This window comes from Anas acuta, chromosome 1 (assembly GCF_963932015.1).
Source record: "Anas acuta chromosome 1, bAnaAcu1.1, whole genome shotgun sequence".
NCBI classification, from domain to species: Eukaryota; Metazoa; Chordata; class Aves; order Anseriformes; family Anatidae; genus Anas; species Anas acuta.
In genome coordinates this window covers 142,397,025-142,410,202 of record NC_088979.1, presented here as the reverse complement: position 1 = coordinate 142,410,202, position 13,178 = coordinate 142,397,025, and the positions used below count along the sequence as shown (strand labels likewise).

The 13,178-nt window shown below is 43.7% G+C and overlaps 1 protein-coding gene across 6 annotated transcripts in view; it reads left to right on the top strand.

Annotated features, from left to right (window-relative positions):
- The window catches only part of DENND5B (DENN domain containing 5B), a 109,146-nt gene extending 97,588 nt beyond the window's left edge, over nt 1-11,558 (top strand). For all 6 annotated transcript variants that reach the window (XM_068661942.1, XM_068661952.1, XM_068661961.1 and 3 more), the window contains 7 exons: nt 303-448; nt 2,182-2,300; nt 3,496-3,683; nt 5,328-5,410; nt 5,562-5,688; nt 6,460-6,634; nt 7,520-11,558. In XM_068661942.1, the coding sequence (XP_068518043.1) occupies nt 303-448; nt 2,182-2,300; nt 3,496-3,683; nt 5,328-5,410; nt 5,562-5,688; nt 6,460-6,634; nt 7,520-7,703 (1,022 nt within the window). In that variant the 3' untranslated portion in view covers nt 7,704-11,558. The remainder of the gene's footprint in view (nt 1-302; nt 449-2,181; nt 2,301-3,495; nt 3,684-5,327; nt 5,411-5,561; nt 5,689-6,459; nt 6,635-7,519) is intronic.
- The last annotated feature ends 1,620 nt before the right edge of the window (nt 11,559-13,178 follow it).

Sequence of the window (13,178 nt, the reverse complement as noted above, 5' to 3'; positions counted from 1 at the left end):
CTTTCAGGAGCCGCAGCCGAGGGCTGCCCTCTCAGATCGGCTCCGGCAAGGAATTAATACCGGGGGAAACCGCCCCAGAGAGGCGCTGCGAGGCAGCTTTCCCAGCCTGGGGGCTGCCGTGCCCCTCCTGGCTCGCCTTCTGTGGGGAGCAGGGAGGGGGTGCCTGCCCCTGGCCGTGCTGCTGGCACCTGCAGCAAGGTCATGCCTTCGAGGGAGCACCGTGGTTTACCCCAGAAATTGCATGCTTTGAGGGGAAAAAGAGGTCACGACTAACTTATTTTTTCCTCCCTCCCCGTTCTCAGTGATCCCGTATAGGTCAGTGATAATCCCCATCAAAAAACTGAGCAATGCAATAACCACATCAAACCCGTGGATCTGTGTTTCGGGAGAGCTGGGAGACACAGGCGTAATGCAGATTCCTAAAAACCTCCTAGAAATGACATTTGAGGTGAGTGCACACCCATGCCATTTTACCTGCCAATTTGAAACATACTCCCCAAAAAACTTGGTGAGGTTTTATTGTCTTGAGAACACCGTATTTCAGGTTTTCAAGGTAGTTATAAACTCAAAATCGGGAAAACAGTGCTGCCTGCCCACCCTGTACTCAAAGAACCACGTACCACTTTTAATCATAGGCTTCACTGCTGTCCCTGTCCCAGCCCAGGGCTCCTCTTCTCACCATTAATCTATCGCTACATCTCATTCCCTTCCAAATCTCCTTGCCATCAATCCTAATTTTCCTTTTCTGGGCTCGCTTCTGACTCCTCACTTACTTTTTTTTTTTTTTTTTTTTTTTTTTTTACCTTCTTTCAAACTGTCTTCCCACTTAACACCACCCAGGTCTTTTCAGACAGTTCCGGCTCTGGCCAGTCCCAAATTTCCTCTCCTCCCACTCCTTGTCTGACATTGCTGCATTCCTTCCAACCAGCCAGTCTAAGCCCTGTGCTTTTCAACTTCCCAGCCACAGGTGCTACCACCAGCAAACTGTAGAGTTCCCATCCCCGTTGGGTACATTTCTCTCTGCTTACTGTGGTTTTCTCTTGGCATTTGACTTACCAGTGCTTCCCTCTGCCTTCCTGCCCATCAATTACAAGTTGGCTTGGTGCCACCCCAAAGCAGCTGGTGGCTGCAGGGAAAGCCCCGTTGGGCTCCTGTAGTTCCAGGCTTTACCATATCCATTAAGGAGTGATTACATAGGAATAACACTAAAATCGAAGTTGCGCCCATTGTGCATATGCAGACTCACCTTAAGCACCAACTGTGCGTTTTAAAATAAAAATAAATAGTCCTTTGCCCAAATATAAGTGAATTTTGTCAGACAAGCTATTTTCCTAATATGGTGCACGCCTCTCATTCAGACATCAGTATTTTGTAGAAAAGCTCTCCAGGCTTCTAACAAGCAAAACAGCGGACATTTCTCAGGACTATAGTAATACAGTTCTGGAATACTCTTCTGACTGAAGTTTTCCTAAAATATCAGCTTGGGTAGCCACCCACTATGGAAAATGTCAGCCCAAGCTGCTTGTTTGGCAGAAGCAATGAAAACCAAAGTCTTGTAAGGGAAGTGCTTAGGTGACATTAATAGATGTTGCTGCCAGCCCCACCTACAATTACATATTGCACTGGAATTCACAGTCCCTTGTTTTCCTTGTTCTGTTTCTTTGTGATCTTAAGCATCTCATGCAAGTGATTTTTGTCTTGCTCAACAATGAGCAAGTTGATTTTCGAAAATAACAGAAGATCTAGGGGCTGCTTCATAGTGTGGAGCGGTTCCACTAAAGCAAAGGTCAGTGTGCTCAAAATGCAATTTTGGGAGGCTGTTTGCTCTGAAGGTCTAGTTCTTCTACAGAGGTACACCTTTTTATCACCATAGCTCAGAAATTTCTAATTAACACTTCTCAGAATTATTCAGAGCGAGTTCTCACAAGAAAGAACGTAGTCTCTTCATAAGCTTTTAATGATTTTTATTTCAAGATATTTCTTTTCTCCTATTTTACTCTGAAACAATAATTATTCTGCTTTTCAAAACATTTCTCATGTTTGGTTGAAAATACTTGCTACATAAGTCAAAGGAAATTGAATAAAAACATGTATTTGAGACCACATGTGTTGGGGGGAGGGTTGCCTTTTTTTGTTTGTTTGTTTTGTTTAAAATTAATTTAAAACTGTTATTTGTTTCAGTGCCAGAATTTAGGAAAGCTGACAACTGTTCAGATTGGTCATGACAACTCAGGGCTGCTAGCCAAGTGGCTGGTTGATTGTGTCATGGTCAGAAATGAAATAACAGGACACACATACAAGTAAGCAACAAGTTTTAATTGTCGTCATCTGAAATGTCTACTGATTAATCTAGAAAAAGCAAGGTATTATCTCCTCAACTGGGCAAAACTACGATGGAGCAGTGCGGGTAGATTTGGGTACCAGATAGGGTTGGGTAGGTCTCCCCACCCCCGGATCTCTCATTTCAGAAGCTCTACATTAAGCCAAAAAATCTGATAAATATTAAATGAGGCTTGAATGTAGGATTTTCTTTACATCTCTCTAAGACAGGACAGACAGTATGGATGCTTTTGAAGTGATTCAAATGTTTATGTCTAATAATTAAATCTCTTCATTCAAAGCAGCGTGGTAAAATTGTGCACGAGTGAAGTCTTTAAACCCCATGAGCTGGAATGACAGATTAGGGCAGATCTTTAGTTTTTTGCTTTTCTTGTTTTTGTTTTGTTTTGTTTTGTTTATAAAGCATTTGAATGTCATAATTCATATAACAAATGTACAGAAACTTCAATTACAATTAAATGAAAGGTTACAATGATTACTTAATCCGTTGAGTACATACCTCCTGTATAGAAAAAATCTCCTAACTCATCCTTGTTTTTACAAAACATCTGGCTATACAAACTTAATTATTTTCCTGACTGTGGACTTTGAAAATTATAACTCAGAGAGGTGGGCTCCACAGCTCAGGGTTGGGTACAGAGTATGGAGAGAAGTGGGCAGACGTGTACAAAAACTGGTAGTATGGACACATTCATGAAGTTTATTAGGACTGAGGATGGGATCAAAAGTATAGGAACAGCAGCTGGGGTTTGGGTATGAGGAAAAGTCACAGCTTCAGTTGGGTGGAAACTCTGCATGAGGATGTAATTGTTGATCATCATAATATTTTTAAAAACTGGGTATTAGTTGTGGGTGCAAAATAACCCCACAGAAATCTTCATGTGGCCAGTTAAATAAGTGTATAGCACTTTCTGTTGTCCTGTGCTTTCATGCTAGCTTTGCGTATTTCCTTTTCCCTAAGGATGAAGGTGAATGTAGGTGAATGCTTTGGTCTTTTGAGTTGTGGTGCGGTGGAGACTGCCTGCTGAACTCTACTTTGGGAAGAGTTTTTGGCTGCTACTTCCTGTCTGTTGGCAGTGTGTATGGGTGCTGACTGTGGCTTTGAGATGAAGCCAGCTGTGTGACTGACCTGTGCTTGTGCTGGGTGCCTGGCAGGTTTCCCTGCGGGCGATGGCTGGGAAAGGGCGTTGACGACGGCAGCTTGGAGCGAATACTTATTGGAGAGCTGGTGTCCTCCACATCCGACGAAGAGCTGGGAAAGCAGTGCCGTACCCCGCCCCAGCAGAAGTCTCCTACCACAGCTCGGCGGCTGAGCATCACTTCTCTCACAGGAAAGAACACCAGTAAGTCCTTTCCTTCATCCCTGGGGCTCTAGAGAAGGGGGCAGAGGCAGAAATAAAGCTTCTGTGAACAGGAGAGCTCCTTCTGAAGCAAGGCTTGGTGCAGAGGAACAGCCCCAAGCTTACGAGTTTTTCCTGCCCCTGTTCCTGTGTCTGCAGCTCACTCTGTGGTGGTGAATGTTGCCTCTTTCAATGTCCCCCTTTTGCCAGTTGAGAGAGGATAACCTCTGTCCTTGGAGCGTGGAAATACAGGATGGGGGAGGAGACAGCAGCAGAATTTATAGGAGCTGATGCTGCTCAGCTTCCTGGCCCTCTCTGCAGTCAGGGAGTAGACAGGCTTCTCAGGAGGGCAGTTCAGAGCCTGATGTGGGTGCTGAGACCTGCTTTCTGGAGGAGTCTGTCTCCAGAGGGAGCCACGGGGACAGCAGCTTCACGTCCCTCACATTAGCTGTTGTGAATAAAGGCACCTGGCTACTACAGGGCTGTAAGGGCCGTGTGAGGCATTCTCCTCCACTGCATACAGGTGAGCACAGAGTGGATCACGTTCATAAATCTGTCTAACTCCGGTAAAATTAGAGGACATGACTGCTGAAATGTCAAGCAAGGAAACATTAGCCTCCAAGAGTAAGGCAGCAATTCAAAATTGTCATGGGACCCCTGCAGCTCTTCACGTATATGAGTCCATATTAGCTGAAGGAGTGGCCACCAGAGCTACTTGCAGAGTATTTCCTTGGGTCTGAGAATGCTAGGGCCCAAAAATCTCTTTATGTTTTGAGCTACAGAAGGCTCTGGTTTAGACCTGCCAAAGACTGGAGGTCATCACGTGTTAAAATAATTCTGAGTTACTCTATGCTTCCAAAATAGCAATCGTAGGACAAGTTCATGGCTATATATATATATATGTATGAAAAACTAGAAAGGACTAATAGAAGAATAATAAAAGGGATTAAAGTCTGGAAAATATCTGCTTACAATGAGCTTTTAAAAGTTCAATCTGTTTTAATCAGAAAATGAGTGAGGGACTGGATAACTTTCTTGTAGGTACCTGCATAGGAAGATGAAATGGTAGCAGGTGGAAGCATGGCATGCTTCAGCAGCAGAAGCATACAGCTAAACAGATTCAGATTCAGCAGGAACAGGGCATACATTTTTAACACCGAAGCGACTGACTTTCAGAAGCATCTGTTTCCTCACAGTGTTACAATGACTAGACGTGGGCCTAGAACAGATACCTGTGGCTCAAAAATACCTTGTGGGTGCAAGTAAGGAATTCATGGGTGCGGGGTTTTCTGGCCTGAGTTGCACAGAAGCGAGTCAAACGACTTGTCTACAATCCTTCATTGTCTCTTCACCAGAGGGTTGCTGTACTCTGTGATGGGCAAGATGTGATTAACTCAAATAAAATATTTATCAAGCCAGCTCCTTGGGTTGTGCATTTTTAAGTAGGGCAATTTATTTGACTATTCCAGGATTGCTCGTCAGTTGCTTATAATTAAGGCTCACGTTTACTCAAGAGAAATGACTCCCTGAACTCTTCCCTATTAAAGATACCGAATAATTCCTGTAGTTCAAGCTCTGTCATTGTAAGAATTTTATGAATGTTTTAAAATTGGTATCTTCAGCTGTGTGCTTTCTACCATTTCACAGAGCCTAATGCAGGGCAGATCCAAGAGGGAATTGGAGAAGCCGTGAACAATATCGTGAAACATTTTCACAAGCCAGAGAAAGAGGTACTTCTTACTTACCTGCCTGGTGTCTGCAATGCGTGTCAATATGTTTATAAACAGAAATTGATCAGTGGAGACCGTTAACCTTTAGATTTGAAGCCTGGTGGCATATGAGCAAGACAAGGTGTTCTTACAGACTCCCTCTTTCCCACAGAGAGGGAGCCTTACCATTCTGTTGTGTGGGGAGAACGGTCTGGTTGCGGCTCTGGAGCAGGTCTTCCACCACGGGTTCAAATCCGCTCGCATTTTTCATAAGAATGTCTTCATCTGGGATTTCATAGGTAAGCTGGTGTGTGAACTGGAGGCCAAAGGAGAAGAAAGATGAGGGTAAAATGGCTACTTATGCACAGGTCTGGGATTCTTTTCAGCTAGGGTGTCATTTTTTTCCTCCCTTGCACCTGCTGCAGGTTGCTTGAAGTGAATGAGAAACAGGATGGAAAATGAGAAATATGGAACTCCACATAAAGTAGAATCTGTGCAGAAATATAAGAGCATTTCAAATTCTAGTAATGTATTTATAGATGAATGTTCAAACAACTGTTTTCCTGCCCGGAAAGATGTAGAGTGGCAGCTGATGCTGGGAGGAAAGTAAGTAAAGGGCAGGGAGTGAAAGGGTTAGGTTTCTAGTTGTTTGAGGACTATCCTAATCACTGCACTGGTTGGTCTTCTGGTGATGCATATTTGTAGGCAGTTGTTGCAGTAATTTAAGGCTTACTTCTTCCCTTAAAACATGTTCACAAGTTGAGATTCTTAGCCTTAAGTCTAAGTACTTACTCAGAAAATGTGAAAAATGAAAGCTGATGGTATCACTACAATGAAGCCATTGACAGACACTCCGGGGGGGGCTCCTTGATTCAGCTGTGTGCCTGTCTGCTGACCAGGCCCTGCAGCAGAGGGGGAGATCATCACCTACCTATTGTCTCCAGAGTGAGGAATCTACATACAAACTGTGCGATATCTCCTGCCAGGTTGTTTAAGGACTCCCTTTTGTAATTCTGAGTTGTGTTGAAGCACTTCTGCTCACCAGGTTCCGACTTTTCTCCCCACTACAGAGAAAGCCGTTGCCTATTTTGAAACCAGTGACCAGATTGGAGACAACGAGGAGGCCCTTTTGCTTCAGAGATCTTCATGCAAAACCTTCTGCCATTATGTGAATGCCATCAATACAGCTCCAAGGAACATTGGAAAGGATGGCAAATTCCAAATTCTGGTTTGCCTGGGGACAAGGTACCTACCTGCTTCTCATTACATGCCTTCTCTTGTGCTAGACATTTCATGCTGTTACTACCACCCTTATTTTTCCATTTTAAGACATCTCATACCTTCTATATCCAGCACCTCTGTTAGGCGGCCTTAATAGTAGACAAAAAATTGCAGCAAAGAAGCACTAATAATACGTGGCTAGTGTCTAAACCTCTAAGAATGTTTTTAGCTTTTTTAATAGCTGTTAGCTTGACAGTCATATGTATGAAATCTGTCTTGAAGCTGTATCTTTGATGAAGTGCAGGCTTTGGGAACGCAGAGTTTCTTTACAAGAGTTGGCACATTTCTAAATCCTCATTGAATCACTTTGCCTATGAAAAGGGGGTGTCTATTATAATTTTAGCAAGGCTGTTCTAGATGAATCTTTCTTTCCACACAGGCTGCCTCCTGTCTTGCACTTGTGGAGAGGAGTGGGACTCGGTTCATTTTAGGGGGGAGTTGGAAATAAATACCTGGATAGACTGAAAACCAACTGGAAAAGCATTTGCTGTTGTGTTTTGTTTTTTTTTTTTTTTTTTTCTTTCCGAGTTTTATTTTTCCTTTTCCTGATCTGAAAATGTTACTGAATTCTTTCAAAGCCAATTGTCCAGTTTTCCATGTATCTTTCTATTTGCATTCCTACAGTACAGACAGGTACTTATATTTTACTAATGAAGTGGAGGGTTATTACACAGGAAGCTTTTACTAATAAAGTTGAGGGCTATTGTTACACAGGAAGCTTTTATGTGCCAACAACATGCGTCACCCCAAAAAGAGACAGCATATTCTGGGTTCTGTTCTTGGATAAGAATTTCAGCCTGAGATCTGTTGTACTTCGTGCTACACTAACTCCTTTCACCCCCTTTGCAGGGACCACTTGCTGCCTCAGTGGATCCCCTTACTGGCAGAGTGCCCGCCCATCACGAGGATGTACGAGGAGAACGCTCTCCTACGGGACCGCATGACTGTCAACTCCCTTATCCGAGTCCTACAGACATTGCAAGATTTCAACATCGTCCTAGAAGGATCTCTCATTAAAGGAGTGGATGTTTAGCATGGCTTTGCTGAGAACTTCATTATTCCTTTCCCGAGCAAGCAAACCACAATTGGAGACCTGTCAGGACTTGAACGCGGCGGCAGCGCACCACTACGAGGAAGAGCTGCCGGGAGAAGCGGGAGTGGGAAGCCCGGTTTGTGCCCCACTGGGACTGTCTTCTAAAGCTGCAGAGAGCTCAGATGCAGTATTGTAGTTTATTTGAAACAGAAATTTAGTATAAAATAGAGTATTTTCATGTGTCTAGATGTGTGTAAATATGCTATCTTCTTTAAGAAATTATATTACTCTAAGAAAATTTTCTTAGACTGAATGTTCTTGTTCTGACTGTGAGTAGCTGAAACCCAGGGGAAGGGCTGGGGGAGGGAAGGACCGAGGTGGGAAGGGACGCCGCTACTTGCTTGCAAGGAAGAAGCCAATCAATGTGTAAATACAGCGCAAACTCAGCAGGGCTTTTTTCAGGTATTGCAAACGAATACAGCAAATATCCTTATGTAGCCATTGTGATCGTCTCACTCTTGGAAATGTTGTACGTGTACGCTGTTTACCCTCCTGTACGTGGTCTCCCTTTGTTTTTTGTTTGTTCAGAGCCCCAGCCCTTTCCATGCACAGAAGTTGTGTCGTCTATTTTTTTTTTTTTTTTTTCCATGAGGTCTTTTGTGTCACTTCTGTTGACCTCCAGAAGGGGAGACAGGAGCTGAAATGCTTAAACACTGGAGAGGCGGGCTGCTGAGCCCGGGAGCCTGGGACCTGTTTGAGTGCTGCTGCTGTGGCCGGAGATGGGGAACGATGGCTTGCTTGGTTTGCTCACTGTGTCCCTCGCCTGTCTATAGTAGTTTGGTGGTTCCCCTCACCCCCTGCCTGTTTGTGTTGTGGATTGCTTATTACTTCCCTCCTGCCCCCCATCGTTTTGAGGAATTTGGCTTGTACCAAATTCTTGCTGTACTTGAGAAGAATCATTGCTGTAGAGCCACAAACACCGACGTTGCTGTGCTACTGAACTATCTCAGCTGGTCTTGAAGTGCTGTCAGGTCACTAGTCTTCCTTTATCCCGCAGAATGAGCATTCCGAGAAGTACAGGATCTCTGAGTTTTACTTTTCTTTTTAACTATCCAGGTACAAAAAAGGGAATGAAGCAAAAGGAGAAAAAAAGCTGGTATTTTGAGGATCCTCCTACATTCTTTCCAGTTAACGCGTTAGTAATACCGTCTGCGTATATAGCTATGGGTCTTGAGGAACTGGGAGCAACTGAAATCCTCTGTGCTCAAAATTTAACAAGATCACATTAAAACTGTCATGTGGCTACCATGCAGCTAATACAGAGGGCATTTTCCTTTCTCGTAGATGGGAGTTGTAAGTTTCTGAGGGCATAGTAAACTTCATCTGTTTTTAGTTCTTGCAGGCTACTTTAAATACAGGTGTCTGCTCTAACATGTTCGTTCCCTTTGATCTCGGCCGTTTCGTCAGTGGATTTCTGTGGCTGTCTCACAGCGAGAGCCCTCAGCTGTGGCTTGGGAAGGGCCCCGCCTGGCACTGCGAGTGCACAGCACCCCGTGTGTCAGGAGAGGCTGCGGAATGACGGGCTGTGGCGTGCCAGGTCTCGGCATGGTGTGCACGTGGTGGAGGAGTGAGGGTGGAGAGAGGGAAAAGGAAAAGGAAAGAGAATGAAAATCAGGTTTGCTGTCTCGCCTGACCCCTGTCAAACTTCTCTGCTTTCCTGTGGTCCTTCTGCTGTCCAGTTCTTGGAGCAGCGCTCATTTTGATGTTGAAGTTTCACATCATATTCCTGGCCAGAAGAAAACTCTCCGTGTGACTCCATTTCAATGGAAGGGAGAGTGTTACGTTATAGAAGGGTGAGGGTAGCTTTTTGTTTGTTTGTTTTGTGGGTATTTTATTTTATTTTATTTTATTTTATTTTATTTTATTTTATTTTATTTTATTTTATTTTATCTTTAAGACGTTAAAGAAGTCAGGGAGTTGTTGACTTTAATGGGAGTTTCAGCTTTTAATAACTGTTCCTCCCCCCTGTGCTTGTACTTCCTTAAACTGACTAAACTCATCCCAAATACTGTAGGCAGCGTTGCTGTGACACTTCTGTGGGTGGTGAGTAACTAACATTAGGGCTGTGAATGGTGTCATGAGTTAGTACCCAGAGCCCACGGCTGTGTGACATCTCTCTTACGTTTCCAGAATGGTGAAATTTGGGGTGTTGAGGTTTTCTGAGTGGCCAGACGAGCCTGCTTGAAGTCTGCAGAAGATGCACGATAACCCTTAAGCAGCAATTGAAAATGTTTCCCTGCTACTTAACTCTATCAACAAATTATACATTTAGCACCAGAAGCCATGTGGCAGCATTGTTTGGTAATGACTGCTTGGGCGATGTTTTGATTTCTATTACAACTCAGGCATTTTATGTCTAATAATTGCTGTACATAATTTTTTCACGCCCAGCCTAAGTGGCTTTCATTTTGCTGAAATAACAGCCTCTTTAGTCCCTGGATTTCGTTGCAGCAGCATCTGCGTTCTTTAGCTGGGTACTTCTCCAAGTTTACTGCTGCACGGTTCGCAAAGCAGTATTCATGACTTCAGCAGTCACAGCATTCACCCAACACGGCACGGGTTAAGTGCGAGCAGGGTAAAGTAGAAACATGGGCACCTCTAAAGGTCATCCGTGGATGAATAAACCATGCACGCTGATGAGGGCAATAAGTACACGAAGTCTTTCTTAAGTTAAAATGAGTCAAAACCTGAGAAAATTGAAAATTCAAAACAGGGACTTCCCCTATTTCAAACTACATTAAGGAGCATTTAGCACTTACCTTGGACACGATTTCACGTCAGCTTTTTTAGCAAGTGTTGACTTGTTTGTTTTTTGTCAGGTTTCGCATCAGATTAATAATAACACGATAAAAATGATGTATGTCTAATATTTCTGTGTAGGCAATAAAGCACCCCAAGATACATCTAAAGGGGCACAGCCGAGTGCCTCTGGTTCCTAGAAGACTAGTTATTTGACAACCTTGGGAGTACGGATCTTTATAGTGAATTTTTATTCTTTCATGTAAGATTTTTTTTTTTCTGTAGACTACTTTTGTTTATTGGAAACTGTGAGGCTTTTTCTGTAAGGTTTACAGAAGTCATTCTGCCCACTCGAATGGTGAGAAACCCATCTAAGCTAACACAGTTTATACTTCAGTGTTAAAGCACCTTCATTGGTTGAGAAAGGGAATCTGGGGAAAGACCAAAGCTCCCTGGCATCTGCTCTTAAAAAAAAAACTATAGCCTACAATCCTACTCAGTACCTGTTTGCAAATGTCAGAGTTTGCCTCGTTCTGTTCCACGAACATCCAGCACGGTGACTGGAAGGAGTCAGAGAACCCAACGCCTCGCTGTGTACAAAACCTGTATTTACAATTCTCGGAAGCAAATGCGATTCTGTTTAGTGCAAAATCTACTCACGTTTATTCTGGGTTGGCATGTGTAATTAGATATCATTGTTCATAATTGTCTTTATAGAATAGTCGTGTGAAGGTGTAGCTGAGAAAATTCCTTCTTTCAATCAAATGAAGGTGCGCATCTTCTGGGGAAGTATTTTGTGTTTCACTTGAAATGTACAAATGTGCCCTGTATAGCTTCAAATGACCCTTAAATGTCTCCATTAAGTATATTTTGTCTTTACATTATTACTAACTGAATAAGAACTGGATTATTTTCAAGACGACATTAGTAAAAGTATTGTTCTATCAAGCACTTTAACATACATATCACGAACTGACATGGGTTTTTCAGGTTTTGAAGTACATTGAAATACAGCTTTTCATGCTATGTCCTTTACAAATAAAACTGTGAGAATAACAGTTGGTGTCGCTTTCTCCTTGCAGGGGAACTGAAAGAGCTGAGTTACAAGCTGAGGGCTGGTCTGAACCTTTCCTCTCTGCGCCTGGGTTGCTCTGGTACTTGCAGGCAGGGTCAAGAAGCTGGAGTGAAACTCCTGCCCCCAGTCCTTGGGTTAGCATATACCGTGGTGAGAGATGCTGAGAGAGAAGAGATTGATGGGGTAGGTGCTGCTGGTGAGATGCCCTGCTCCATAATGAAAGGCTTTCTGAAGTTAGGCTGGGTATTCAGAAATTTCCCCTGCCCGGTGCCTCCCAGCCCTGACTGCTGGATTTGGCAAAAATAATAGAATTTTTTGAAAACTGCTCAGCTGCAACGTAGTTACCTGCAGGTGTGTGTGCACTGTGCGTGCGTCAGGTGGGGAATGTTGGCTGACTCATTTTAACTCTTGGTTTTGAAAAAGTAAGCAATCTCAGGACTGAAAATCTCAGAGCCTGAGACTGTATATGTAAAAAAAAACTCAAATGCATCATTCAGCGATTCCACTGTTTATCAATAGCAGCACACCAAAATTACAGGATCCCATCAACGTGAAGACAATCCATAGAGCTGCTTGTCAAGATTCAGTAGAAGGACCTAATACACTTCCTTGCTACGTGTGTTAGGCTTGCGTGTGAAAATCGGAGGTAGTGGGGTCTGACTTCTTAAAGGTAAAAGTAAATATTTGAAGTGCAGCACGAGTGAGCTTGTGAGGAGGAGGAGGAAGTGCAAACAGCTTCCTTCCTGCTCACTGCCCGTGGGGCGTCTGGGAGCACCGCAGTGTTTTCTGCAAAGGGTAAGGGGAACAAAACTGTAAGAGAAAACTCGCGTGGGTAGGAGTCAAAGCAGCTCACTGATCTTGTCTGCTCCTTTCCAGCACTTCAGGTAAGCTCGTAGGGACAAACTGTGCTCAAGTTTGGAGCAAAGCCACTTCCCTGTCTGCCACCCCAGCAGCTCAGAGACCGAACTCCTGTCACTGCGGTCAGGGAGCATGGCATCGTTGGCTTTTGTGTTTTCCCTTCAGCTCCTCCGTCAGATGCATCATTATAAGGTGGTTTGAGCTCAGCGCAGGATGTGAAGAGACTGGGAAGAATTTCTGTGCCTCAGCCACCGTGGAGCTGATTTGTCACTGGCAAGAGGCTCTGCAGGGAGGGTTGACGCTTTAATGGGCCCATCTGTATTCACCACAAACCTTGCAGGGCATCTCAGCTCCTTGGAAAATCTTCTGTCAGAAGGTGATGTGACCAATCAAACGATTTTATTATTTAACCAAGAACACGTTTGTATCAACAGGAGGGTGAAAAGAAAAAGGAAAAAAAAAAAGCAGTTAATACCCCCCCCCCCCCCAAATACCCACAGTATATTTTTCCAAATATCATTGCTGTAAAGCCCCTCATTGCTGAGTAATCAAATGGCGACCTTGGTATCATTCAATAATTGATTCAATGGGATCCACACATGTAAAATAATTGCAGTTTATGTCAGAGAAGCTCAAGTATTCACACCATTTACTCTCATATAAGTAATCAAGCCATCTGTAAGATAATGTTCCTCCTGTTCCAGCCCTAGGTTCTCCCCTGCACCCATGGCCAGCTGATACAA